Source organism: Phyllostomus discolor, chromosome 9 (genome assembly GCF_004126475.2).
Source record: "Phyllostomus discolor isolate MPI-MPIP mPhyDis1 chromosome 9, mPhyDis1.pri.v3, whole genome shotgun sequence".
Classification (NCBI taxonomy): Eukaryota; Metazoa; Chordata; class Mammalia; order Chiroptera; family Phyllostomidae; genus Phyllostomus; species Phyllostomus discolor.
This window is the reverse complement of record NC_040911.2, coordinates 103,316,151-103,343,251: the sequence shown is the minus strand read 5'-3', so window position 1 is coordinate 103,343,251 and position 27,101 is coordinate 103,316,151. Positions and strand designations below refer to the sequence as shown.

The window sequence follows — 27,101 nt, the reverse complement described above, 5'->3', positions numbered from 1 at the left end:
GAAGTACAGGGGCCTCCGTGAGAACACAAGACATTTTAAACAGCAGAGGAGGGAAGCTGAAGTCCACGGTGGATTCGGAGATAAAGGTCACTGCCGAGAGGTTCAGAGGAAACGCTGGGTTTGCAGTTTGAAGACGGTGGATAAGAGCCAAAAGCAGCCACGAAGCTGGGGGATAGACCCCAAAGCCAGACGGGCTGCTACTAGAATCTGAAAGGCGGCAGGGAGCTTACTGTTTTCCGTTCACGGTCCTTGGCATGCATGTATCAGGGAAACAAAAACACTGATTTTCTGCTGACTGTAGTTACATAAAGTTTTATTTAAAGCGTATTTGTAAAGACACTGATCTAAAAAGTTAAGTAATGAAGGAACGAACGGTACGAAGGTCCAGCGAGTTGCGAAGACGGCACGTGGACGACCAAAGTCCGAAAAGGAAACGGCGGGGCCCCAGCAGACGCTGGAGCTCACGTCCTGCAGCGCCTCTCCCGCGAGGCCTGATGCCGGGTCCCACTCACGTGGGCCCTCTGCCCGCGGGACTGCAGGGTGCGTCCTCACGTACGGACCCCGGGTCTCCGCCCTTCCGCCAAAGGCTTTGCTGTGGTTCAGGGAGATGCTCCACCCACTGTCATGCACAAAAGGGCCGCACATCCATCCAGGGTCTCCTCTAGGCGCCTAGGCAACCCTCATTTTAAACATCTTCTAGCTGCTCCTGGATTGGATTTTGGGTCCTCAGCCAGATGCAAAGGTCCTTGCAGGTGAGAGCCGCCCCTGCATTCTTTCCTCCGTGTCCCCAGGGAAGGGCGTGGGGATCTGGGGAATGTGAGTCACCCCAAGAACAAGGGCCCAGCCCTCCGAGCCAGTCACCCACTTAATTCCCAGTTAATGACCTGATAATGACTTCCCTGTTTCTGTGGGAGGGACTTCAGTGATCCAGTGCTTTGGCATCTAAAAACCATTCATTTGATTCCTTTGGGTGTTTCTCAATGAGTCTCCAGGAGATAATGCAGGTAAAGGTCTCGCTGTCCAAACTCAAGCACCAGGCGATAGTGCATCCACTTGGGGACACCAGGAAACGATGCTCGGGTCCTAGATCTCCACTGCCCCACGACCCTCTCCCCATCCCTCCAGATCCAGGACGTAAATTGGAGTGAGAGAGTGTGGGCGGAAGATAGGTGTCATTTAGTTTCCATGCCTTAAAAACAAAAAACCAGAATTTTGAACTGGGGTGGGGGAGTGAGGGAGGAGGAGCAGGCAGAACAACATTCTTCCAAACACACAGGAGAGGAATCCCGGGCAGTGCGGAGCTTCTGGGAGGCCCAGGAATAGCAGGCACAGGCTGTTCTGTGCCCATGGTTTCCGAACAGGGTTTTAACACCCAGCAATATTAACTTCGAGTCTTAATCAAGGCTGAAGCACAATCAGCAAGCCTTTCAGCAAGCCTTTCAGTGTCACTGCCCGCCCCCCCCCACCACCACCAAGAATTCACTCTAAGTACTGTAGGGTGGTGGTGGTTTTTTGAGTCCTAGGCACCACAAATTGCACTTAGCAACTACCCAACCACGGCATTTTCTTCCTAATGTAATTTTTCTGTTTTTTTCTATATAAAGAACTTAAGCTGTTTTTTCAAAAGTTATCCTCCCTTCCAAACTAACCTGGCTTTTATTTGTTTTTAACAAACGAGCTAAGAAAATGAGGCAGTGCCTCTCAGTAGCTTCTAAAGTAACCAGACGTAAAGATTTTCTTCCACAGCCATCCTTTAAAACGTCAGGTTTTCTGTTGAGGGCTCAAGGTTGTGGACTGTGGCGGGGGGAGGAGGCGGATCAGGGGAGGGAGGGCTTATCCTGAGTCCAGGGCCAGGTAGTCTGTCCACCAAACAGAACTCATCCGTGGATGTAACCCATGCCATTCATTCCCTCCTGCCCCCTCACGTTTTAGTCGTTCGCTCATTTATGCAACAAATTAGTATCATGTAGGAACACTGTTACGTTGGGATCACCAAACAAGTCTGACAAGAAGGCTCTTGTCACCCTCCAAGGCTTACAGTCTCGTGGAAATTGAACAGATAAACTAGATACTTTCAGTAATTCACTCACTCCACAAATAATTATTGATTATTGTTTTTCAATAAGTAATCAGTGAGCCTTTATTATGTATAGGCAAGGTACTGAGAATCATTTTTCAGCAAGACAGACGAGATCCTTGGCTTCAAGGGCTTAAATTGAGTGGCCCTTACACAGATAAACAAGACGATCTCGGAAAGTGATGAGTGTTAAGAAGAAGACCAGCGGATGTCGTGATGGAGGAACTGGGTGCTGGGGGGTCTGCTGGGGAAGGGTGATGGAGGAAGGCCTGCCTGTGGGTGACATCCGACTTAAACCCAGGCCTGTGGAGCTCTTCCAGCCGTCCATCCGGCTCTGTGCTTCCTACCTACACCCCTCATTCGGGCATCAATCATACTGTCTGGTGTTAGCTTCTCTTTGTCTGTCTGTCTTCGCCTCCAGGGGTCATCGTCTCTGGGAGGGCAGGTGGAACAGGCACAGAGCTGGACGACGGGCAAGCTGGATGACTTTGGAGCCCCCAAAGCGCAGGAGGAGATAGGAGGTGGGAGCAATTTTTAATGGGGCGCCAGGAACGTTTGCCCGAGTGAACACTGCAGGCCCCGTCGCTGTCACCGCGCTGACTGCAGCTGTCAGCAGGCCTCGCCACGCAAAGCGCGCACGGACGGGGCGGGCGAGCAGCGAGCAGGCGGCCTAGGCGGGGGCACCCGGGTACACGCTGGGCCGAGCCCAACTGCGCACAGAGGTCAGCTCTCCCCGCGACGCCCGCGAGGGGGCGGGCCAGCGGCCGCGTGCCGCGCCTGCGCAGCACAAGGCGGCGCCAGACGCTGCCCCCGGAACTGCGCCGACGCGGTGCGCCCGGCGCTAAGGGGCGGGGTTTGGTTGCGCCGCGCGCAAGTCTGGGGCCAAACCCGGGCCGGGATAGGGCGCGGGCCGGTGCGTCGGGACGTCCCCGGCGTCGGGCCCGACGGCGCGTGCGCGCTGCGGGGCCGGCCGGGTGCCTAGGGGGCGGGGCGGGGGCCTGGGTGGCCTCTTTGCCTCTCTGCGCCGCCCGGACGCCGCGCAGGCCGCCGGCACCATGAAGATCTGGACTTCGGAGCACGTCTTTGAGTACGTTTGGGGCCGGGGGCTGCGCTGGGCGCCGCGGGGCAGCTGCGGTGTGCAGGGGGGCGGGTGGGGCCTGGAGTGGCGGCGAGGTCGAGGTGCCCCTCGGGGAGCTTCCAGACGTCGGGCCTGGGTGGGGAGCTGAGCCTGGGCTCCACGAGGTTCTGGGGCTTTCGCGCCGTCCTGCGCCCCGGGAGTGGGCCCCCAGGGGACAGGGCCCCGACCTCCAAGCCCAGCCGACCCCCACCCCCGGCCGGGAGGGGGCCAGAGGCGGGGCACTTGCGGCCTGCCCCCCCTGGGTGGTGGGAGTGCCGCGGAGCACGAGGTCCTGGACGACAGTCGCGACTCGAGCGGCCCCTCGTTGGCTCCCCCGGGCTTCCGGGGCCCGTGGGGCGCGGACCCGAGCATCCCAGAGCGAGTGTGGGCGCTGTCGGGCGCCCCGCCACCGTCTGGGCGGAGGCCCTTCACCCCGGAATGTGACTGGCGAGGGCAGGCGACCAGGAAGCGAAACTGCGGCAGCTCGGCGCCTTGAGGAACAGGGAGTCTTGGCAGCGGGGTTCAAGGTTCACCACTGGCTCCAACGGGCCGTGTGTCCTCGGGTCACCTGTTTCCACCTGCGACGTGGAAGGCCACGGGCTCGGAGGCCGCGCTCCGTGACACCTCTGGGCCGGCACAACTGTGTAGAGGTGGAAGCGAACGGGCCGCAAGCCGGTGGATGCTGGAATTGACTCCCTTTCTGGGCCTGTGACTCCGTGTGCAGAGGAACCGCCCCTGTGAGGGGCGTATCGCTGCCTCAACAGTTCATCAGTCGCCTTAGCACTCGTGCCTTAATTCCTCTTCCTCGCGGACTGCAGACGCCCCCCTCTTCCCTGTTCCGGGCGGTCCTGATGGATGTGTAGGAGCATCCGTTTCTGAGCTGTCTGCCCTCTTCCGCTGACCTTGCTCGGGCAACCACACTGGTTTAACTTCCATGGCTTTGTGATGTGTTTCAGTTTAGCGACTCGGCCTTAAAAGAAGTCGGGAGCTTTTTACAGACCCGGTGATCTGGGCACATTCAAAGTCCACCGGGTCCCGGGAAGTGCAGAAGGTTAGAGTCGCAGGGAAGCTTTCTTCCTAGGTTATTACGGCCCTGGGGGGGAGACCCTACATTTGGAAGGGGGTCTTCAGCCGGGTCCCATGTCAGCTGTTGGGATCCGGGGTAGTTTCTTCCTTGTGATCCACTTGTGGTTTACACGCCTCCGTGGTCGGCCCTGCCGGGGCACTGCTGTCCTGTGGACCTTCTCCTCCATCCTCCCTAACTCGGCCTAACCCTGGCTCCACCCGGCCCCGGCCCATCTCTGCGCTCTCTGCCCTTCATTCTCCAACCTCTGGCCCCCTTCCTCCCCTCGGTGTGAGCGTCAGCAAGGTTCTGTTCTGGCCTTGCCTGGCGCTCCATCGGTGATCCGTAATCTTCTCCTCCTCCTCTGTCACAGACGTCCCTGAGGTGTGGGGAAAGCTCTGGGATCCCGTCCCCGAGGTGGGCGTGGTCGGATAAAAGCTGTCCGTGGCCTGGCGAAGACATCCCAGTCCCGACTCCCCCCAGATAACCAGGGTCCCCACTGACACACACCCACTTGGGGCCCCAGGATCTGTCCCTTGGGCTCCAGCCCGTCTCGAACTTCGAATCCTTCCTGCCGGGTCCCGTGAGGTCTCTACCCACATGTCCCCCACTCTTTGGCCTCAGCGCGCCCGAGTGGGGGTCTCGGCCTCCCCCCAGAAGCCTTCGACCGCTCCTCTCTGTGCCTGTCTGAGAGCTGTTGGGCCCTCTGCATCGGCGCTCTGGGCTTCTCACGCTGGTCTGCACACACCCTCCAAGGCCTGGCGCGTGGACGGCACCCAGTCGAGGCCACGCGCTGACCCGTCCAGCGGCTCCGCGTGCCCAGGCCCTTGCTCCGGGCTCTGCCCTGTGGGTTGGCGGAGAGGCGCTGCCTCAGTGGGGTCCGCAGTGTCCCCCGCCTCTTGTCATCCATGAGGAGGCCGGCGCGGTCGGTCGGCCACCGCCAGGCTCTCCGGGCCACCCTTCCGCCCTGTCTTCGGGTGTGGTCCAGTGTGGGGTCCTGCCGCCTGACCGCGCTGACATCCCGACGGGCCTCCCGTGCAGTGTCTGGGCTCGCTTCGTGTTGTGGAGAGTCTTGGTCCCACCAGGTCGGCTCCAGCTGCGAGAGGAGGGCTCGGTCACGACGGTCGTGTCGTTACCGTGCAGCTGCTCACTGTTCGAGGGGACGGGGCAGCGCTGGGCGCCAGGGAGCCCGCTGACCTTGGAGAGCGAGCAGTGGGAGTGGGAAAGGGCACATTGGCCGCTCACTCGGGCGGTTTCCCCAGGAACAGCCAGTGCCGGTGGGACACCCCGCTTAGAGGGGCGGCTCCGGGCAGGGAAGCCCCTCGGCTCGGCGGCCTGCGTTGCCTGCCTGCCTGCCTGCCTGCCTGCCGCAGAAGGGCCTGAGGTTGAAGACAGGAGGAGGCTTGTTGGCGTGGCGCTGCAGCGAAGATGGAGGCGTGACCAAAGTGGAGGCACCACCCGTGCAATCACCAGTGTCCTCCCAGCACTGGGTGGCGTCGAGGTTCCCTTCTGTCACCGCGCAGCAGTTGTCGGGCTCTCTCCTCTGAACAGTCGTCACCTGCCCTGCTCCGCGCGGTTCACAGGAGCGCTCCCGGGAAGGGCAGGGCGCCTTTGTGCAGCGGCTCCAGCACAGCAGTTGTCAGGGGAGCGGACGCACGGTGGGCCCCCCGGGCACGAGGGCTGTTCCAGGAGGGGGCGCTGCTGCGGGCTCTTCTCTCGGGCCCAGAGAAGGAGCGGGCGCCCGTTGTGTGAGGACGGGTGTTGGGAAACAGTGCATCAGGGGCATCTTAGCACCATTGTACTTTATCGCGTGACCTTCCGGAAACAAACCGGCGTCACCCCTCAGGGCAAAGCGATGGGTAAAGGGTGGAGGGCATCCCTGTCGTTACCTTGAACCGAGAAAAACAGAATTTTAACGGGGTATTGAGTGTTCGAATCTCTGATCATTGTGAGAATTTACAGTGCATGTGAGGTCTGTGCTCGAGTTACTTTGTCTCCCTAGGACTAGGGTCAGGCAGAAGGATGAGTGGTGTAATGACACCTTTGCTGCTTGTCTCTCAAGCACATTTTTATGACTTTGGGCCTTACGATGTGCATGTGGAAGTGGACATGGGTAACAGGAAAGATTGCTTCAGAAATTGCACGGTGACACTCTGTGGGCTCGCTTGGCCTCTATAGAAATCAGCCGCACAGACGGCTTGTGCGCTGAAGCACGCAGGCGCGCGAGGCGCAGGTGGGGCCCTCGAAATGGCCTTTCACCCGGTGTGTCAGAGAGTAGGTCCCCGGTGAACGTTGATGGTACAGAGTCGCTCGCTGGGTTACATGAAACTGGCCTCGTCGGCACGCCCGTCTGAGTGTGCGCTTGTGCCCCCGGCAGCCACCCCTGGGAGACCGTGACGACAGCCGCGATGCAGAAGTACCCGAACCCGATGAACCCGAGCGTGGTGGGCGTGGACGTGCTGGACAGACACGTGGACCCTTCTGGAAAGCTGCACAGCCATCGACTCCTCAGCACGGAGTGGGGCCTGCCTTCCATTGTGAAGTCTGTAAGTGTGGCTTCATTCCTGCAGAAATGTGACTGCTGGGGGGAAGTTCTCTAAACCGCATTATAATTTCAAATAGGTTGTGGGAGCAGATTCTGAATGTCATTTTTGCATCAGTTCAAATTGTATTATAATAAACTCGAGTTATGAGTGTATAACGAATTGGAAATATTATTACAGTCTTCATGAAGGCACCCAGTAAAACTTCTGAAGGAAGCCAGCTAACGCTCTGTAATCCAAAAGAGTTATGTTCTTCTTTCCCTGCTCTCGCCACACCTTACACCAAGGGTGGGACTCGGAACTGGGGCCCGGGGGTTGTCAGCGGACGGTCGCGTGGCCAGCAGTGGCGTCTGCCCCTGAAGGGAGAGCCGTGTTCTTGGGCTTTGCTGTTGCCACGTTTGTTCCAAGGCCTGGTACTCCTCCCTCTACATTAAAAACCTATGCTATTCAGTTACAATTAAACAGGCTTGAGTGATTCAGTTGGACCAGCAAGACACTGGAGTGCCCGTTTAGAATGGGGGGGCTCTGTATGGTGAGCGCCCCGTTCTCGGTGCGGCTCCCTCTCTGGAAGGTAGGCCCGCTCAGACACCGGAGCACTCAGTTCCCAGCGGGAGGGAAGGCCCTGGGCGCTTCCCGTGGACAAGCCACTGCCTTAGGCCGTGGGAGCACAGACATGAGCGGGATGGGGCGACTGGCTTGGGGTCCGAGCACAGGGAGTGGCTCTCACTGGGCGCAGCGACCTTCACAGGGTGCCTCTCTCCTGCCTGGAGGAGGGAGCGCGGCGCCCTGGCCCTGGGGTGGCCCTGAGCGCACGGTCACGGCGCTCCCGAGCTCCCCTTGCTCCAGACGCCGCGGTTCCCCGGGCTTCCTGGTCCCGTGTTTCGGGTGCAACGCTCCTCCCTCACGGTGCGGGCTCGGTGTCCGCCTTGGCTGCAGCCCGTTCTGGGGGGCTGCTTGCCCCCTGCCGGGCGGGGGTGGGGCCGTGTGGGCCCGCCTCTCCCTGGAGCATGAGTCCCTGCTGCTCTCAGACGGGCCTCCCTTCTGCCCTCTGTCTGGTGCCTCGCGTTTCTCCTGTTTCACAAAACGTTTTCATTCAAGGCTGTAACATGTTTCACTTTCAAATAAAATATTGATATGCTTGTTAAGAAATCCTTCCTCCTCTGATTACTAATTGTGGATGTGTTTTTAGCTGATCGGTGCGGCAAGAACCAAGACATACGTGCAGGAACATTCTGTGGTTGATCCCGTGGAGAAAACGATGGAGCTTCAGTCCACCAACGTGAGTTTCGGCTTCCCCTAGCTTTCACTGGGAACTCTTTGGCTTGAGTGCTTGTCTCGAGCCCTTCGCCAGGGCCGGGGAACCAGCGCCCAGAGGCGGTGCCGCCCTCGCCCGTCACAGCTCGACCTGTGCGTCCTGGGGACAGCAGTCAGCAGGGCGAGCCCGGGGTGCTATGCGTGTCATCGCTCTCGTGGCACTTGCTCGCGTGTATTAGTTTTTAATGAAAGTAAGCAGTGAATAGTGAAATTTAAGTGCTTATTTGCCCAGTAGTATCAAAGTGGTTTGTTTGTTGTTCTGTATATTTAGCTAGCTAGCAAGGTTTGGGCTTGTGAATTAATTTTGAAAATGTTTTTAATCTTGGTTTCCAAAATGACTTGTTGTTTTCTTTTTAATTTCTGTAGATTTCGTTTACAAATATGGTTTCCGTAGATGAGAGACTCACTTATAAACCACATCCTCAGAACCCAGAAAAGTAAGTAGAAAATGTTTTAACAAACTTATTTTATAGATGTTTTCATTATTTTCCTAAATACTCTGTAGAACATGAGAGTGAGGTGGTTCTGAGGCTGCGTGCATGTGCTTTGTTCCAGGACTGTCCTGACCCAAGAGGCCATCATCTCTGTGAAGGGAGTCAGCCTCAGCAGCTACCTGGAAGGGCTGATGGCGAGCACCATCTCGTCGAACGCCAGCAAGGTGTGTGGGGTGCCCCGGCCCGGGGCGGCACTCCTGGGCTGCTTTCTGGGGGGAGCGTGGCACTGGACCGGTGTTTGTCCTCGCCGGCTGACTGGCGGGAGGCAGGGAGAACCCCCAGGCTGCTACCTGCACGGGCTCGGGCCCAGCACGTCCTGGTGTTCATGCCCAGGCTCTAACTCTTACCAGCCTTCCAACCATGGGCCATTAAGGTAACCCTCCTGTGCCTCAGTTTACCACCCGTGAAGTGGAGACGGACTGCCCATCTTGCAGGGTTGGGCTGCAGAGCAGGGAGATGACAGAAAGTGCGTGGCCCGGGGCCCAGCGCCTGGGATGTGCTCGGTGACGTGTCGCCATGTGTCATTGCTTAAAGCACCAGTTCTCAGCCTTGGTCATTATCGCCCCCCCCGTCCTAGATCCATTGTCAGCATTTTTTTCCTAATTGCCCTGCCCCATGTAGTGATTTAACACAATAGACAGGTGGACAGACCGGTGGACAGGTATGCTTTATGCATAGAAAAGAGGAGTGTTTCCCCACCCCGCCCAGCTAATTTTTGCCCCATTGAGAACGAGTGGTTTAAAACTAAGTTTAGACGAAAGGATGCTTGGTGCACTGTTTTATGACACATCTCGTGTAACCGTGCAGCAGCAGCAGCAGGTGTTCGTAGCCGCCTTCTCTGCCAGGCAGAGTGCTAGGCTAGACGGGACGTGCGGCGGGAGTCCAGACGTGGGGCCCCCGCCCCTGCAGAGCTAAGGGGGGCACGTTAGTCGCACAGCGAGTCGGTGGGGAAGGAGAGTGCGCACGAGTGTTCGCGGAGTGGCGCTCTGCCGCCGAGTTCGGAGTGAGGCAAGTGCAAGAAGCGTGTCAGGCAGCACCTGAGTGTGCAAAGGCCCCGACACGGGGCAAATGAGATGCTGCTTTTTCTTTGCTGCAAGGAACTGGCAGAGTGCCAGGAGGGGGGGGGTGGAGGCGGCAGGGGCCGGGTCCTTCTGGATTTGGGTTAAATCTTCAGTTGAGACCTTGGGTAGGATTTCAGTTAAAATGTGGACATAACAGGAAAAGGGGGCTTGACCTCACCTCCAAAAAGGGGACTGCGCTAATCACTGTCATTTAATTAGAGATTCTTTTGGAAGCATCCTTTGCACACAAAATAAAAATCGGTCTGTAGGTGAAGCCGTTTGTTCAAGGCACTGGTATTTGGAGGGGAGGTTGGGGAGAAGAGGCAGAGACGGAACGACCGGCCCTGGAGAGGCGCGGCTGCCCTTGGCCGTGCTCCCTGCTCCTTCCTGTCGTGCCGCTCACGCGATACCTGCCTCTGCTCACAGCCGGTAACAGTAAACCCGTTGGGCTTTTCAAGGGCCGAGAAGCCATGGAGTGGGTGATACACAAGCTGAACGCCGAGATTGAGGAGCTGGCGGCGTCGGCCAGAGGCGGCATGCGGACCCCACTGGTGGCGGCGGCGCTTGCGGAGAAGTGACGGAAGGTGGTGTGCAGCGCCCAGTTCTCCGGGTCTCAGCTGGCTGGCGTTCTATTTATTCATTATTTAAAAAATACAACTAAAACAAACAGAAAAATATAGCTGTATTTTAGGTAGGATTTTTTTAATAAGCTGAAGAAAGGCTACATGACTTGATAAAAACCGAGATACAGGGCTTGTGAATAAAAGGGGACATCTGAAATTGTTAGTGTCGTGTGGAATGACTGACTGGTCCTGAAGATTCCAGTATTTATGTGGGAATTTAGTTTCTGAAAAGTGCTTGGAAATTGGTGTTAGCATATTAAGTGCCCTTCCTGTGGAGTTCAAAGCTTTCCCGCACCGGCGCGCTGCCTGGCTTCGGGCCAGCCCCCGAGCGAAGCAGAGCCCTCTGGACAGGCTCGTGGTCCGCTCCCAGAGGGTCTCGCGTGCAGGGAAAGTGGGGTGGCTTTCAGAGGTGTATCAGGTTTGCATAAAGCGACCTGCTCTGCTATAAACCACCGTTAAACACCAGTGTTTTAATCTGGCACTTCAATGACATTTTCAGAGTGAAAATTACCACTCAAGTATAACCCCAGCAAAAGTAGGGTTTTGTTCTGTTAAAGAGTGCTGCATGGATTCGTCAGAGTTTTGTAACTTTGCAAAGTCATTACCTTCCTTGGATTTGTACTTCATGAGTTAGTATTCCATGTCGTGGGCTGGTTATGTTAACTGGAAAAATAAAGTAATTACCAGAATTGTGCAGCACTCTAAACTTAAACAGAAGAACAGCTGTTCACATCTTGGAGCATTTCACATTTGCCTAACTTATAAATTGCCATGTGTCAAAATCAAGGTTCTGTAATTGCTAAAGCATGGTATGTCAGGTTATTTGAATATAATTACTTTTTGAAGTGATTGTGACCGCAAAACATCTTTTTTTACATGAGGAGCTGTACATCATTTGAAATTATTCAAATAATGTCTTGATCTGAGGCATAAATCCCAGCGCTTAATGTCTTCCATGACAGCACGCCATGCAGAGGCTGGGGGCGGTGGGGGCGAGAAGAGCGCAGGAGGGGGAGAAGCGCTGACCTCACGAACCCCAGCGCGGCCTGCCCTCCAGCTTTTTTTTACGAGGAGCCCTCACTTGGGGTGCCAAAGGCCAGCTGCGCGCTGAAAACAATCCAGCGAGGGTATTTCAGTGCGCGTTTTGTAGCAGTTAATTATCGACCAGTAAAAAATACCTTTCATACTTGTCAGTTGTTGCTTAGAGAGTATTTTTGTTAAAAGGTGATTAGCTCTTGCCTTTATTTTACAATGCTTAATGTAATAAATTTCTTGTCAGAAACCAGGTAACATGTACATAAACCACAGGAATAGTATACCAAGCTATGGAAAAATTAGTGATTCTCTACTTAAAATATCGTCTAGCTTAAGATTTCTTAGGGCATTTGTAAAAACAAGTGAAATTCAATAACATATTTTATTATTTTTTTGTAACCAGAAATGGTTTTTACCGTTGAAATAACTTTTCAGCTAAACAGAACATTGCTAAATACTGATATTTAATAAAAAAAAAGTTGCCTTGTTTAATTTCTGTAAATTATACTTGTTCCGAGAAAAGTGTAATGAATGCCCAGATGATAAAGAGATTTAACAAATTTTGTTTGTTTGGTTTTTTTACTCTAATGATAAAATTCTCTAAAGTTTCTTAGTTTTGTTTTGTTTCCTGTGTAGTTACTCCTTTTAGTTAAAAGCTGATAGTCTGTGGCTTTGCCAGATACAATATAAATGCACAGGACGCATACACATTTGAGAGGGCTTGGGCCAGAGGGTGTTAACCTGTTTGATACTAAAACTGGATCTTACACAAATTAAGAACCTTTCTTGTTAATAAAAACTTCCTTTTAACTATGGTTTTTCCTTATCATCTTCCAAGGTTTTATTTATTTTTAGGGAAAGGGGGAGGGAGGGAGAGAGAAACGCTGATTTGTGATACACACACACACACACTGGTTACCGCTCACATGGACCTCGCTGGCAACCCGGGTATCATCCTTGACCCAGAATTGAACCGGTGACCTTTTGGTTTGAAGGCTGGTGCTCAGTTCCCCTGAGCCACACCAGCCAGGGCTGAGTATCATCCTTTTGAATGTGAAGAGCAAAGTGAATACTTGTCCCCCACTAGGAATACACTTCATTGCCGTGGGCTCTAACCCAGCTCTGCTGCTGGGTTGAGGCGCCTTCCCAAAACCTGACACACCCACGCATAAGTTCCCCTGTCTCTGGAGGCCTCCCAACCCCGGCCTGATTCCCCGCGTTTGTATCCCCAGCCTTCCCGGCCCTCCTCGTGCTGCGGGTCCTGGCACACAGCACGTGGTTCCAAGGCCCTGGAAGATGTTAAGCCCGTTGCCCTGTTAACTGCAAGTCTGGTGTCTTTAATGTCACATCGGGACCCCATTGGGTGCGCCGCGACACCGCCTTAGTCGTGGCTTCGCGTCTCGGGCCCCTAAAGCCACGCGGCCTCGAGTTGCCTCCAGTACATCTCTCGTTGCCCCGCTGAGTACTATGGGGGGGCACAGGAGCTCCAGCCCAGCCAATCGGCGGGCGGGGCCGGCCGGCCCGCCCGGGGATTGGCACTTGCGGTCCGAGCGGCGCGCCCCCATTGGCTCTCGGCGCTGTAGGGGGAGTTCCGCGGCGGGGCAGCAGGGGCTGTCCGATTGGGCCGAGGCACAGGATTGGCAGGTCTTCAGCCCCGCCCCTTCCGCTTCTCAGGCCTGACCTTCCGGCCGCTGGGTCACGCGTTGAGCCGACATTGACTCGTCCTCGCGATTCGGTCCGACAGGTCCCCTCTCGCGACATTATGGTGGCCTACTGGCGACAGGCTGGACTCAGGTAGGCCCAGGCCTCGGGAGGGGCGCACGGGGAGGACGCAGGGCGGCCCGGGGTCGGAGGTCACGCGGACGCGGCCGGGGTCGGCCGGCGAGCGCGCCAAGATGGCGGCCGTGGGGGCGGGGGAGGCCGGGCGCAGCCTGGGATGCAGGCGTCCTCGTGGGTGTCCTCTGCGCGCGAGCCTCCGCCTGCCTGCCTGCCTGCCTGCCTGCCTGCCTGCCTCGGGGTGCAGATCTGCACCTGGCGCGACGCCTGCCACGCTGTCCCAGAGAGAGCGGCTCCTAGGCCCGGGGCCTTTGCCCTGCTGGTGACACTCAGTTGTAAAAGTGTCAAGTGATGTAAAACTTGGGAATTACAAGGATCGGGGAGAGTTCCTCCGAGATGTCTCCGTCTTCTGATAGTTCCAGCTTCACAATGGGGCCATTCGGAAGGGTGCACAGTTTTGATTTCATTTTGCATTAACTCCTGTTGCTCTTACCTGCAGAGAGCCCTGCGCACGGGTGGTCGTGGCTCACGGAAGCGCAAATGCAGCACCCATTAGAGGACATAGCATCTAGTGTAACAGGAAAGGCATCAGTCTAGGTTTCTCTGTTCCCCGTCACACCTGTTACCCAGTCGAGAGAGCATAGTGCCTTGCTCCAGGTGCCACACCTTCCTACCTGCCTGAGCAAAGGAGCACCTTCTAGTGGTGGCATTCTGTGGGGAGAGGCCTGGGAGACACCTGAGCAACCCAGTGTCCCTGGCTTGTGAGGTCACGCAAAGTTTTGCAGCATTGGGGGGAGGATAGTTCCGGGAACGGGGTTCCATTTATGAAGCACCTACTATGTGAGGGACACGGTGACTCATGCTTTTCACCCTTTGTCTCTCCTCCCCCCCCCCCCCCCCCGGCGGGGCAAGTACAATTATCCATCTTTTTTATTCTATTGTTTCTCTGGGTGAATAAACGAGCTGAAAAGATTGAACAGCCTGAAGGTCACCTAATTAGTAAGAGTGGAAGCAGGCATTGGAACGCCCACCTCTTGGACCAAAAAAAAAAACCAACACATCTGAAACATGAGAAAACAGGCAGCAGCCCCCTTCCTGTTTTCAAAAAGTATACAAAGTGAGCTGGCATCTTCTGCAAAATGAGATGTTGATGGGAGTCCATCCACCAAGCAGGGAGCAGGCTGTTAGATATTTTGATAGAATTGATGATGTTCTCAGAGGACGATGCTTCGGTTTAGTTTGGAAACATGGATGGGGAAGTATTTTTAATGGCAGACTTGTGAAACAGAATCCAGTATTCTCAGGAAAACCTTTAAATACTTAATCAGAGGAAGAACTTTTCATTCAAAATAGTTTTTTTCTTTTTTTAATTATAAAAGCTTGTAAGAATAACACAAGAAGTTTTAAGTAGAGAAATGGGAGAATCCGTCCTATTACGGACCCCATTAACACTTTGGTCTATTTTCCTTCCTGTCCTGTGGGATTTTTTTAAACTATGCTTTTTTTATTTTAAATTAATATGCATTAAAGAGTAAAAACAGCATAAAGTAGAAAAACCAAAGACCACCCATCCTAACACCAAGATTCTGGTACATTTCTTCCTAGTCTTTTTCTTTGTGTGGATTCTCTTTGGCACTAAGTCATTTCTAAATCCAGTTCTATAATAATGTACCATCAAACCAAAATTTAAAATATGTGATTTAGCCTGGGCTGGTGTGGCTCAGTGGACTGAGCGCTGACCTGCGAACGAAAAGGTCGCCAGTTCAATTCCCAGTCAGGGCACATGCCTGGGTTGCGAGTGAGCCGGGTTCCCATTTTGGGGTGCACAACACTGAGGTTTCTGTCTTTCTATCTCCCTCCCCCTTCCTCTAAAGAAATGAATAAATGAAATCTAAAATATGTGATTTAAAATATGTGTAACCAGGTGCACAACCAGTGTGGCCGGATCGCTGTGATTAAATGCGTGTCGCCTCCCGTGTCCCCCCAGCTACATCCGGTACTCCCAGATCTGCGCGAAGGCCGTGCGGGACGCGCTGAAGACGGAGTTCCGCGCCAGCGCCGAGAAGACCGCCGGCAGCAGCGTCAAGATTGTGAAAGTGAAGAAGGAGTGATGTGTACGTTCTGACTGATTTGGGAGGGCTGCATCTTAATTGTTTAAGTACTTTAAAAAGCCTTAAGTACTTTCCGTGTTGAATTTTGACCACTCTTTGGTCAACGGTACACGGAGGAGTGAGCAGGACACTAACTCGAAGCACGCAGGTTAGACAGGCCCCGTGGCGTAATCAGAGAGTGTCGTTTGGGGCCCCGACAAGCAGAAGTCATTGGCACATTGAGTTTCAACTCATTTAGCAGTGCCTGAGCAGCGAGCCATCTTACTTTAATTAAACTTGTTTCACTTGCACAAAGTCAAATAATTTGGAGGATAAACTCTCATTTCCGTAATTGCTGTTGGAGTTACGTAACAGTTCGGGAGCATGAAAAATTCCAGTTCTCTGTGGTTTTGTTTCCCCCACACCTGCTCACGTTCTCACGAATCCCCCCCGAACGGAAGGGCTGCAGGTGTGGGCCAGGGTCCTGCCGAGGGTCACGCAGGAGCACCCGCAGGACCCCGAGGTGGGCGCCGCCGGGCCGAGGGCACCCTGTTCTCCGAGCTCGCGGCCCCTCCCCCGCCGCCCCCAGGGCGCTGGCGACCTGGAGTGACACTCGATGCTGTGTGAGACAGGCGGTGAGACTTTTGTGCTCCAAACTGCCGAAGTGATTTGATCTCCAAATCACTTTTTTTGACAGTTATTTCAAAGGTAAGGAAGGCAAATTACCAGAGAGGTGTTTTTCAGATTTACTTTTCTTGCTTTGCTTTTTAAAAAGCTTCAGGCCTGCAGTGGCAGAGAAACATAATAAATATTAATCCTTTGGCAGCTTGTGCTTATGAGCAGTTTTACTTATTGGAACTGCCTCCCCTAAGCACTTTTCATTTTCATTTTGAGTTAGTAAATATTTTATTACGAGTCTGGAAACGCAGTGTTTTGAGTCTAGTCCCGTTTCTAGGGGCTCTCTGTCTAATCTCGTAGTTCCAAGTGCGGAGGCCCGGCCCTGCAGCCGGTCCTTCTGTCTGTCACGAGGAGCTGACCGGGACAGACGACCCCAGCCCTCCTCGGCAGCGCCCGCTCCCTTGCCCTGTGACCCCGACCCCCCATGCCGGGGAGAGCGCCCGGCTCCCGCAGCAACGTGCTGAGCGCTCTCCGGGCAGCACAGGGGGTTCGGTGTCCTTTAAAGGCAAGAGGTCGCGGTATTGTGGGCCAGTGTTTGGTTTCCCTTAGCAGGGCAACGGGTGGCCGTTCGGCTTGGGCCCCAGGGTGGCGGGCCCGGGTTCCTCAGCAGCCGGTGAGTGAAGGCCGCCCCTAGATAATCCACTGTGAAGGCGTCCCCTTCCCCATTCACGTCGGGTTTTTAAGGAAACAGAGGACTAACAGCTTCTGCATTTTCTTTTTCCCTCCTAGGCGCTGGGTGAGGCTTGAACACGCCCGGCTCCAAGGCGAAGATGTGCGGCACCGCTGCGGCAGGTGGAGGGCGGCCCTGCTCCGTGGGGGGCGCCCGTCTCCGGGTGGGCAGGCAGGCGGGGCCAATAAACTGAATGCGGTTCGCTCGTGCTGGTGCTGTTGGCTTCCTTCCGGCCTGTCCCCCCAGGGGCAGCTGTGCGCGGTGACCGCGGGAGCCGGGGCTCCTCGGTGGGAGGAGCGGGTGTAGTGACTAGTGACCTAGGAGACCCAGAGGACGGTTTGGAATGTCCCAAAACGGCAAGTTCTCTCTTCCACGCCGTGACCTGACACGGTCGGGCTTGGTCATCGGGCTCTCGTGGCCCCTTGTCCTTGAACCGCAGAAGCCGTGTGAGAGCCTCTTGTCCCCCCGAGTCCCCTGTGCAGGCGGCGGTCCCCCAGGCGGCGCTGCCTGGCCGGCAGGCGCAGGCAGGACAGTCACTGAACCTTGGTCAGAGGGAGAACACTGGATTGGGGTGTTCATTGTCTTCCCGCGCTCCTAAACCCACAGAGGGAAACTGAATGCCGGGGTCTAAGCGCAGGAAGCCACTCGTGTCCTGGGTAAATGAATCTCCACCGTCAGGGGCGTCACTCACAGGGTGCGGGGCTGGGCCATTTGGTAACCGGCTGGTCGCGCCGGTGGCCAAGCCACAGTTACACTCGAGGCCCCTCCCCGCCGTCTGGAGCCCGGCGGTCCCGGGGGTGAGGCGGCACGTGTGAGGTGGTTCGTTCCGTGGTCACGCGTCCACGGGTGGAGGGCCAGTGCCAGTGTTTTGTTCGATCTTGGAAACTTGGAAGCACTTGGCCGAGTGGGACCCCGTTGCAGAGTTAACTGCTTGACTTTGACTGTTCTCAGGGAACAGAGGAATACCCCTGAACAGGAAGCTCTGAACCACGGTCCAGCTCGCGCACCGGGTGCGGGCCCACGTCTCATCGCGGTGCTTAAGCTGACAGTCGGTTGCCACGGCCACTCGGCAGCGCTCAGGAGCCCAGGAGACGTCTCTGTTCTGTGCTCGCAGAGGCGACTCCTGCCCGGGACACTCGACCTGTGGGTCGTGTTTCATTCTCAGCACCGGGCCTGCGGGGGGCAGCAGCAGAGTGCAGGGGGCAGCATCGGGGTGCGGGGGGCAGCCGGGCGAGCTCCGGAGGAGCTTCCGGGGCACCGGGCCCGGGGTGTCACCCGCCGTGCTGACGTCCAGGGCCCTGGGTGGTCCATGATGGAGGCACCAGCAGCTTCACACTCAGAAGTCAGCGACTCGCTGGGCCGGAGGGCCTTCTTGGTGACCTGAGTGACCGACGGGCACAGGGCTGAGTCATTGGCAGCCACGTGATTAGAGAGAAGTCGTTTATCGGGGGCAGGCGTGAGACTCCGGGACAGGGCTGGGGGCAGGGCTGGGGCCCCGGCGAGGATGGCGGGAGCCGAGTGAGAGACGCCCGCTGCCGGCGCAGAGGTCGTGAGGCGCTCTCTGGGGTTCGAGGGTGCCCGAACTGAGGGTGCCCGCGAGAACCCCTCTGTGCCCCGCCCCGCCCCGCTGGGCAGCGGGCAGGGCTGTCCCGACCACCCGGGCCCCGGTCAGGTCTGCGTGGGCGTGTTCCGTCGCTGGTCTGGGGTGCGGGGGTGTCGTGAACCCCTTGTTCTCTCGGCGTTCTCGGGCACGAAGTGGAGGCTCGGGCAGGCCCTGAAGCTCTTCTGACTCTGCTGCGTCCGTCCCCGAGGGACCCGTGTCACCGGAGTGACCACGCCACCGAAGAAGCCGGCTCTGCGAAACCGGAGGGGACGGGTCCGTTTCGGTTCTAGATTCGGGGTTCTGTTCTTTTTTTTAACATTTCTACCATACAAAAGAGGAGGCTGGTGAGATGCACTTTGGAATATTTCTAACTGAATCAGTCTGGGTGATTAGACTCCCAGAAAAGGAATATTATTTAGTCTGAAATAAAGCAATGGGGCCGTTTAAAACTGAGTTTCTTTGTACTTGAATGATTACTGTTGGGCAGAGAAAAATCTTTACAGTGATGTAAATCAACAGAGGTGCTTTTTTTCCCTTGTTGTTTTCCTGGCGACTTCCCCTGCACTTCCTCCTGTGCCCGTATAACCGTATGTGAACGTGTGAGCGTGCAAATATGTGAGGATTTGGGGATGGCGGTTCACTCTATTACTGGTACTGTGCTGTGAACCCTTTGCTGTTCCCCAGGTTTCTGGTTCAACCAAACCTCACAGAGGAAGCCCTTCAGACAGGATGGCTCTAACGCACTCCTTTGGGGCCCCACGGTGTGGACCCGTCGGTCCTCGCTCAGCTGTTACCTGTTAATAAACGTTCTTTTCCTTTCCTCCTCTGGCATCGGGAGCAGTGGTGCAGTAAACACATTGGTGCATCTGTTCTTTTGAACTTCTTTATTTTGAGAACACGCTGCAGCAGTCGGAATCCCCTCAGTGTATTTTTGGAGTGGGTGTTGGCTGGCAGACGGCGCCCGCGGTCCCTGGAACGGCTCTCGCTGCCCCCAGCATTGGTGAGCGTTTTCTTGACGTTTCTGTCCACAGGAAGTATCCGTCTTCCTGGTCGTTTTTGCTAGTTTGGAAGCAAAGAGTGAGTTCGAGTAGTTTTCTATAGATTTGGTCTCGGGTCTTGACTTTTCTGCAAATTGCCTATTCATACGTTTTTGCACATTTTCCTGTTAAATTATTTTTTATTTTTGTATAAGTTTGTAAGAGGTCTCTCTCTGTATATATAGCTTTAGAAAAATTTTACTGATTATGTCGTTACACTTGTTCCATTTCCCCCCTCTATTCCCCTGCGCCCTGCACACTCCCTCCCACCCGCATTCTCCCCCTTTAGTTCATGCCCACGGGTCATACGTGTAAGTTCTTTGGCTTCTATATTTCCCATACTATTCTTAACCTCCCCCTGTCTGTTTTCTGCCTACCATTCATGCTACTTATTCTCTGTACCTTTTCCCCCTCTCCCTTCCCACTCCCCCACTGTGATCTCCATTTCTGTGATTCTGTTCCTGTTCTAGTTGTTTGCTTTGTTTTTGTTTTCATTTTAGGTTTGGTTGTTAATAATTGTGAGTTGTCATTTTACTGTTCATATTTTTTATCTTTTTCTTAGATAAGTCCCTTTAACATTTCATATAGTAAGGGCTTGGTGATGATGAACTCCTTTTAACTTGACCTTATCTGGGAAGCACTTTATCTGCCCTTCCATTCTAAATGATAGCTTTGCTGGATAGAGTCATCTTGGGTGCAGGCCCTTGCTTTTCATGACTTGGAATACTTCTTTCCAGCCCCTTCTTGCCTGTAAGGTCTCCTTGGAGAAATCAGCTGATTGTGTTATGGGAACTCCTGTATAGCCTAACTCTTTCCTTTTCTCTTGCTGCTTTTAGGATTCTCTCCTTCTTTTTAGTCTTGGGTAATGTAATTATGGTGTGCCTTGGTGTGTGCTTCCTTGGGTCCAACTTCTTGAGGACTCTCTGAGCTTCCTGGACTTCCTGGAACTCTATTTCCTTTGCCAGATTGGGGAAGTTCTCCTTTATTATTTGTTCAAACAAGTTTTTAATTTCTTGTTCTTCCTCTTCTCCTTCTGGCACCCATATGATTCGGATGTTGGAATGTGTAAAGATGTCCTGGAGGTTCCTAAGCCTGTCCACATTATTTTTGAATTCTTGTTTCTTCATTCTTTTCTGGTTGGATGTTTCTTTCTTCCTTCTGGTCCACACCGTTGATTTGAGTCCCGGTTTCCTTCCCATCACTGTTGGTTCCCTGTACACTTTCCTTTATTTCACTTTCATAGCCTTCAGTTTCTCCTCTAGTTTGTGACCACATTCAGCCAGTTCTGTGAGCACCCTGATCACCAGTGCTTTGAACTGTGCATCTTACAGAGTGGCTCTCCTCGTTGCTTAGTTGTGTTTTTTCTGGAGCTTTGATCTGTTCTTTCATTTGGGCCATTTTTTTTTTGCCTTGGCACGCCTGTTACGTAGTGTTTCCTTTTTAAAGTTTAGATTTATATCTTTCTGCACCCATTTCATTGCATTTTTATATTTTTTTAAGATTGTATTTATTTATTTTAGAGAGGGGGAGGGAGGGAGAAAGGGAGACAAACATCAGTGTGTGGTTGCCTCTTGCGCACCCCCTACCCAGGACCTGGCCCGAAACCCAGGCACGTGCCCAGACTGGGAATTGAACTGGTGACCCTTTGGTTCACAGGCCGGCACTCAAGCCACTGAGCCACACCAGCCGGGGCGGGTTGCCTGTTCAGATGTGAGAAGGAAAGTGCTGGAGGAAGCATGTGTGTGCATTCTCATACAGGCACAGGGTGTAAGTCTGTTCGGCATCTAGAGAAGTTAGGGACTTCAAAGCAAGAATGTGCAGGTGCAGTTTCTTATTAACTGTCACTCTTTTTAGTGATTCTTGAACCACAAGTGGGATGTGTTTAAAGCTTTTTTGATTCGTTTTGTAAACAGAAGGCTTGCCAGGGAGCCCGCAGCAGCACCTGCACGCTCCCCCGGCAGTTGTGGTCCTTCGCCCCCCGCCTGCCTGCGGCCTGGTTGGTGCAGACCGGGGAGCTGGCCGGGAGACAAGGCCCCGGTGCCCGGCGAGTCGGCGTCCCCTGCGGTGAGGGCCAGGGCACCTCCCAGGCCGCTGTCCCAGGCAGAGCGGTGCCAAGCCCAGTGGTGACTGCGTGGGGGGGGGGGGGGGGGGGGGGCCTTGTGCGTGTCCTGTGGGGACAGGTGAGCTGTACGGAAGGGGCTGTGGGTGGCTCCGCTGCCCTGTGCTGTGCTGGGTCCCGCGGTGGCGGGAGCAGACTGAAACCGTGGGGTGGTTGAAGCCGTGTCGTCGCACCGACACGCGTGTCAGTGCCTGCAGACTCACTTGCACGGTGAAAGTTCCCTAATGCAGTGGCATCCTCCGTGATTGACAAGGACACTGCAGCGGTGGCCGCTCGCTTGCTTTCTGCCACTGGGAGGCGGTGACCGCGTGGGAGGGGACGGCCGCCGGGAGCAGCCTGGATGCATGAGGCAGACCCAGAGGCGGGGAGGTGAGGGTCCAGGCCCGCGCCAGTAAGACCCTGCGCACGCCCCGTGGGCCGCTGGGGAGCCGGGCCCTTGGAGCTCGCAGGGAGGACTGGCCGACCTGGCTTCGCCTGTCGGTTTGGTTGCTGCTTGGGGCCCGGGTCTGTGAGGGGAAGGCGCTAGAAGCCAGCGGAACCAGAAAGGTCCGATGCTGTGCAGAGTCTTTGTAGCCCAGGACGCAAGTCAGGAGTCCAGGCCCGTCTCAGCGCTGCCGCCCACGAGATGATGCCCTCCCCATGCATGCCCAGCCCCGAGCCCCGTGAACACCTACCCGGCAACCACCTGCAAACAAAGGGGGCGCTTTGCCACGAACTCACTTTACTGCTACAAGGCGTGCGTACACTGTGTGCGGAACACAAGTGCCCTCAGTGGGGGGCCCTGGCGCCTGTCAGCGGGTCCCGGCCCCACCCACGGTCCTGTGTCCCAGTGGAGCAGGAGCAGGAGCGGCCGGGCAGGTGCGGTGGGCTGAGCCGTGAGCGGAGGGGGCGTGGCGTGGCTGCTGGACGCGCCTGCGCGCAGAGACCGCGTCTGTCCCTGCGCCCCGCAGTGGGCGCTCGCTCGCTGCCTCTCGCGGTTAAGGAGCCGCGTTTCCTGCTCCAGTTTCGGCCTCGCCCTCGACCTCTTCATCTTCCTCCAGAGCCGCTCTGGCGTCTTGAAACTGCTGGTACTCGGACACCAGGTCGTGGACGTTGCTCTCGGCCTCCACGAACTCGCCCACGTCCATGCCCTCGCCGGTGTACCAGTGCACGAAGGCCTTCCGGCGGAACATGGCCGAGAAGTGCTCCGACACCCTGGTGAAGAGCTCCTGGATGGCCGTGTTGTTGCCGATGAAGGTGGCGGCCATGTTCAGCCCCCGGGGCGGGATGTCGCAGACGGCCACCTTGACGTTGTTGGGGATCCACTCCACGAAGCTGCCACTGTCCCGGGTCTGCACGGCCAGCAGCTGCTCGTCCACCTCCTTGGTGGACATCTTGCCGCGGAAGATGCAGGCCACGGTGAGGTAGCGGCCACGCCGCGGGTCGCAGGCGGCCATGGTGTTGCGGGCATCGAACATCTGCTGGGTGAGCTCCGCCACCGACAGGGCCCGGTACTGCTGGCTGCCCTGCGCCGTGAGCGGGGCGAAGCCGGGCATGAAGAAGTGCAGGCGCGGGAAGGGCACCATGTTCACGGCCAGCTTGCGCAGGTCGGCGTTGAGCTGGCCGGGGAAGCGCAGGGAGGTGGTGATGCCGCTCATGGTCAGGGACACCAGGTGGTTGAGGTCGCCGTAGGCGGGCGTGGTCAGCCTCAGCGTGCGGAAGCAGATGTCGTAGAGCGCCTCGTTGTCGATGCAGAAGCAGGCGTCGGCGTTCTGGATCAGCTGGTGGAGCGACAGCACGGCGTTGTAGGGCTCCACCACCGTGTCCGACACCTTGGGCGAGGGCATGACGCTGAAGGAGTTGAGGATGCGGTCGGGGTACTCCTCGCGGATCTTGTTCAGCAGCAGCGTGCCCATGCCCGAGCCCGTGCCGCCGCCCAGCGAGTGCACCAGCTGGAAGCCCTGCAGGCAGTCGCAGGCCTCGCTCTCGGCGCGCACCACGTCCAGCACGCTCTCCAGCAGCTCGGCGCCCTCCGTGTAGTGGCCCTTGGCCCAGTTGTTGCCGGCCCCGGAGTTGCCTGTGGCAGAGGGGTCACCGTCGCGGGGAGGCGGGGGCAGGGGGGCAGGGAGGGACAGGACACCCCCGGAGGCGGGGAGACCTACCATGGACGAAGCTGTCCGGCTGGAAGAGGGCTCCCAGCCTGCTGGACCGGATGCTGTCCATCGTGCCGGGCTCCAGGTCCACCAGGACGGCTCGGGGCACGTACTTCTTACCTGCGCGGGAAAGCGGGGAGTCAGCAAACTGTTGTTTTTCTGCGAGTTAATGTTCCATCAGAGTAGAACCGTGTGACGTGGGGTCCAGGGGAAAAGGAAAGGAAAAATGTGTCTTTGGTAGAAAGAGCTTGAAATTACATCCTGACCCTGCAAATCTGTAACACGCCTCAGAAACCCTTTCTTCGTTGTTCTGTCCTGTTGTGTTGCTGATGGAAGAGAGTCTGTCCCTGTTGGAAACGCTCTGGTTTTCACTCAAACACCGAAAAGGGGAGGTTGGTGCCGATACCGCTCGCGTTGAGGCGTCTGCCCCCATGCGGCGGCGGCTGTGAATGGGGCTCGGGGACCCTCACTCAGGATTCTGCTGCCCTGCCTGGACATCGCTCCCGTGACCGCGTGTGATCCCCCCCCACCACCCCCCCCCAGGGCTGCTGGCCGCCGACTGCCGGGGCGCGGCGGCGTGCCACCTACCGTGGGCCTCATTGTAGTACACGCTGATCCTCTCCAGCTGCAGGGCGCAGTCCCCGCCGTAGCTGCCCGCCGCGTCGATCCCGTGCTCCTCGCCGATCACCTCCCAGAACTGAAAGCAGAGGAGGGGGCTCAGTGTGCAGGGGCGGGGGGGGGGCTCCGGGGAAGGCCGGGTCGGCTCCGGCGAGCCCCTGGGTTGAGCGGGGAGATGGGCGAGGCCTGTTCTCCCGGGTCTGCACGACCGTCCCTCCGCAGACGCGCTTTCAGTCCTTTTCATCCATGTCCCCCCCCTCCATGTCCCCGGCTCCGAGGACGGCGGTCTGTGCCCCCACCCCCACCCCCGCCCCGAGCTCCCAGAGGGAACTGGCAGCGCACACTGTTGCACCGGACTTTGCTCCCGATAAACCCAGGCCTCTGTGCGCGCGGAGGCGGCTGGTGCAGATTGGAAGTTCCCGTCAGACAAGGTGTCTGCCGTCTCTCCTCACGGTGCTGCCGGCGGGTCGAGTCTGGGCTCCGGCGTGGGGACAGGCCAGGCCCTCGGCTGACTGTACCCCGACATCGCAGTTCACTGTGGAGGTGCGCGGTCCTGCAGCCTCCCCAGAACCCACCACCGGGGCCCCCATGCCCAGGTCAGGCCACGTGCATTTGGGAGGTTGGGTGTGCACACAGCTCACAACCCCACGCAGCTCATTGAAACACACCACACGTCCCACCACATGCAGAGTGTGGGTTGTCAGCACCAGGGCCCAGTGCCCGGCTCGTGTCCCGGAAGCAGTTACCCAGCTGCCTTCCACTGCCCTGGAAGCACACAGTGCAGTGCAATGAAAATAGTTCATCTATGCTCAAGTCCCCAGGGCTTCCTCCTGTGACACATCTCATAAATGCTGGTTCTGCTCCGGCCACGGTCTTATTTACAGTACGTTGTCAGCACCATCGAGGGTGTGGAAGAATACATAAATGTAAGTTCTGCGACACCACAAATTAAATGTAACCAGTTCAAGTTCTCGGGGCCCAGAGCAGGAAGTAGTTGCCAGGGCTCTAACCATCAGACCACACCGCTCTGGAGTGAGCTAAGGCCGGTCAGTCTGGAGCCACACCCCTCCTCGCTGTCCTCTGTCCGCGTTATCTGCCAACCTCAGGGCTGGGGGGGTGGGGCTCGGGCCTCCCACCTCCCTGTGCGCCTTATCACTGGCGTGGGAGGGGGCGGCCTCCCTCCCAGGGGCGGTGTCCTCTGCCCCGGGGTTCACCCCTGCGTTGAGAGACCCGTCTCACCCAGGTGCCTCCATCAGGAGGACAGCCGGGAGTGGGCAGCGACCCCAGCACCCATGGGTGGAGGCGCGGGTGCACGGAGCACTGGCCCGTCGGCCCAGGGGAGTGTTGTCACTCAGCCCTAAGTCAGGGAGGCAGCCCCGACACTGGCTACAGTGCGGACCGCCTGGGGGACATCACGCTCAGGGGCGTGAGCCAGGCACAGGAGGACAAACTCTGTAGGCGCCACTCACGTGAGGGGCCTGGGGGGGTCAGGTGGGTAGAGACAGAGTCAGAAGGGGGTGCCGGGGCCCAGGGAGGAAGAATTGGGGAGAGCAGGGTTAATGGGGCAGTTTCAGTTTTTCCAGGTGCCCTGAGTGATAAACTTTGCAATGGTTAAGATGGTAAATTTCATGCTGCATTTTACCACAACTTTTCAAATTAAAAGACAGTTTTAATACAATTCATACTTGTAACATTCATTTTAAAATAGCAGCGAGAGCAACCAGATACTGCAGCACTGGTCATCTTAAAATGAGGGCTGGAGCCCCGGCCGGGTGGCTCAGGAGGTCAGTCATCCCAGTGCGGCTGGGCCATGGGTTCAATCCCCGGTCAGGGCACGTACAGTGAATGCACAGGTAAGTGGAAGAACAGATCAATGTTTCTCTCCTCTGCTCTTTCTCTTTTTCTCTCGCCCTCCCTCTTCCTCTCTCTCTCTAAAATCAATAAATAAAAGCTTTTAAAAATTAGGATTGGAGGCACTGAGTTCTGTCTGTCAATTTTTTAGGACCTGACCAGGTCCTTCACGGGAAAATGTCAGGGGGGAGGAGAAAAACTTACTTATATTCCAGAGGGAGCATTTTCATTCTTTTTGCTACTGTGCACGAAACTTTTAGGTTTACCTCTTTGCTTTCCTATTGCACATTAAATGGAATAGAAGTGCTTGATCTTTTCTAGCTTTAAAACACAAATTGGGGAGAAAAGGAAAAGATAGCTTACTGACGTGGTATCAAAAGTCACCAGCCAACTTTGGGAAGCCGGAGACAGTTACTGTCTGTAGACACGAAACGTTCGAGGCTGCAGGTGACGAGGTAAAAATGGTCGGTGTGTGTATCGCACACCTGGGACTCCATGAATTAAACTAACCCGTAAGCCTTTGCTGTTTCCTGTGCTTTTTTGTTAAAGGCATTAGTAATCAAATACCCAGCGAGCACATGAAGTCAGCCCGGCTCACCGAGGCCGCGTCTTGGTGGGCGGCGCCGGGGGCCACGGTGGCGCTCGCACCCGGAGCGGGAGTGTCCTTACCTTGGCTCCGATCTGGTTGCCGCACTGGCCGATCTGGATGTGCACGATTTCTCGCATCCTTGCTTGTGCTTGTGCCCGAGCGCACGATCTTCGCAGACCCCTCTGGGACAGCCTCCCTCACCGTGTGAGCCCAGCACGACTCTGGTCCGAGCGGCGATGGGGCCAGCTGACCCAGGGGCACCCAAGGGCGTGTCCAGCCTGAGGCCCAGCCCCCACCCTGCTGTGCTCCCTGCTGTCATCCTAGGGGAGGGGGTGGTTTTTCTCTCTCCGGACACAGAAGATCGCCTGGTCATTTCCTAGAGTTCACGGCCAAAGGCTGCCTTTGCACTCTGTGGCTGGAAGTCCGGCCCAACGTGGGGGCCGGCCTGAGGGACTCCGGGCACCGGTCGGTGTGACGGCCGAGCCGAGGCTCCCAGCCCCCTGGGGTGACCGGAGCCGCCTCCCGAGAGCCCCCATCCACACCACCTGCATCATTAGAAACCCATCTGTCCAAACCTGACAGATGAGACCACACGTGATGCCCCGGAGCAC

At 56.3% G+C, this 27,101-nt stretch overlaps 3 protein-coding genes across 4 annotated transcripts; 2 read left to right on the top strand and 1 right to left on the bottom strand.

Moving 5' to 3' along the window:
* Window positions 1-3,007: 3,007 nt before the first annotated feature.
* On the top strand, window positions 3,008-16,131 carry PRELID3B (PRELI domain containing 3B). Of its 2 annotated transcripts, none has more exons than XM_036009994.1 (6): window positions 3,008-3,164; window positions 6,635-6,803; window positions 7,990-8,079; window positions 8,481-8,551; window positions 9,628-9,633; window positions 15,686-16,131. In XM_036009994.1, the coding sequence occupies exons 1-6, from the start codon at window positions 3,133-3,135 to the stop codon at window positions 15,801-15,803; spliced, it is 486 nt and encodes a 161-aa protein (XP_035865887.1). In that variant the 5' UTR covers window positions 3,008-3,132; the 3' UTR covers window positions 15,804-16,131. The 2 variants fall into 2 exon arrangements, with proteins under 2 accessions (XP_035865887.1, XP_028379978.1); XM_028524177.2 differs by lacking the exons at window positions 9,628-9,633; window positions 15,686-16,131 and adding exons at window positions 8,670-8,772; window positions 10,128-11,891.
* Window positions 12,977-15,265, top strand: ATP5F1E (ATP synthase F1 subunit epsilon). Its single transcript, XM_028524745.2, has 2 exons — window positions 12,977-13,121; window positions 15,091-15,265. Exons 1-2 carry the CDS (start codon window positions 13,090-13,092, stop codon window positions 15,212-15,214), a joined length of 156 nt encoding a protein of 51 aa, XP_028380546.1. The 5' UTR covers window positions 12,977-13,089; the 3' UTR covers window positions 15,215-15,265.
* Window positions 16,132-22,276: 6,145 nt separating the features above from the next.
* On the bottom strand, window positions 22,277-26,705 carry TUBB1 (tubulin beta 1 class VI). Its single transcript, XM_028523638.2, has 4 exons — window positions 26,571-26,705; window positions 24,021-24,129; window positions 23,442-23,552; window positions 22,277-23,356 (listed from the first exon to the last, which is right to left on the bottom strand). The coding sequence occupies exons 1-4, from the start codon at window positions 26,625-26,627 to the stop codon at window positions 22,278-22,280; spliced, it is 1,356 nt and encodes a 451-aa protein (XP_028379439.1). The 5' UTR covers window positions 26,628-26,705; the 3' UTR covers window position 22,277.
* Window positions 26,706-27,101: the final 396 nt, after the last annotated feature.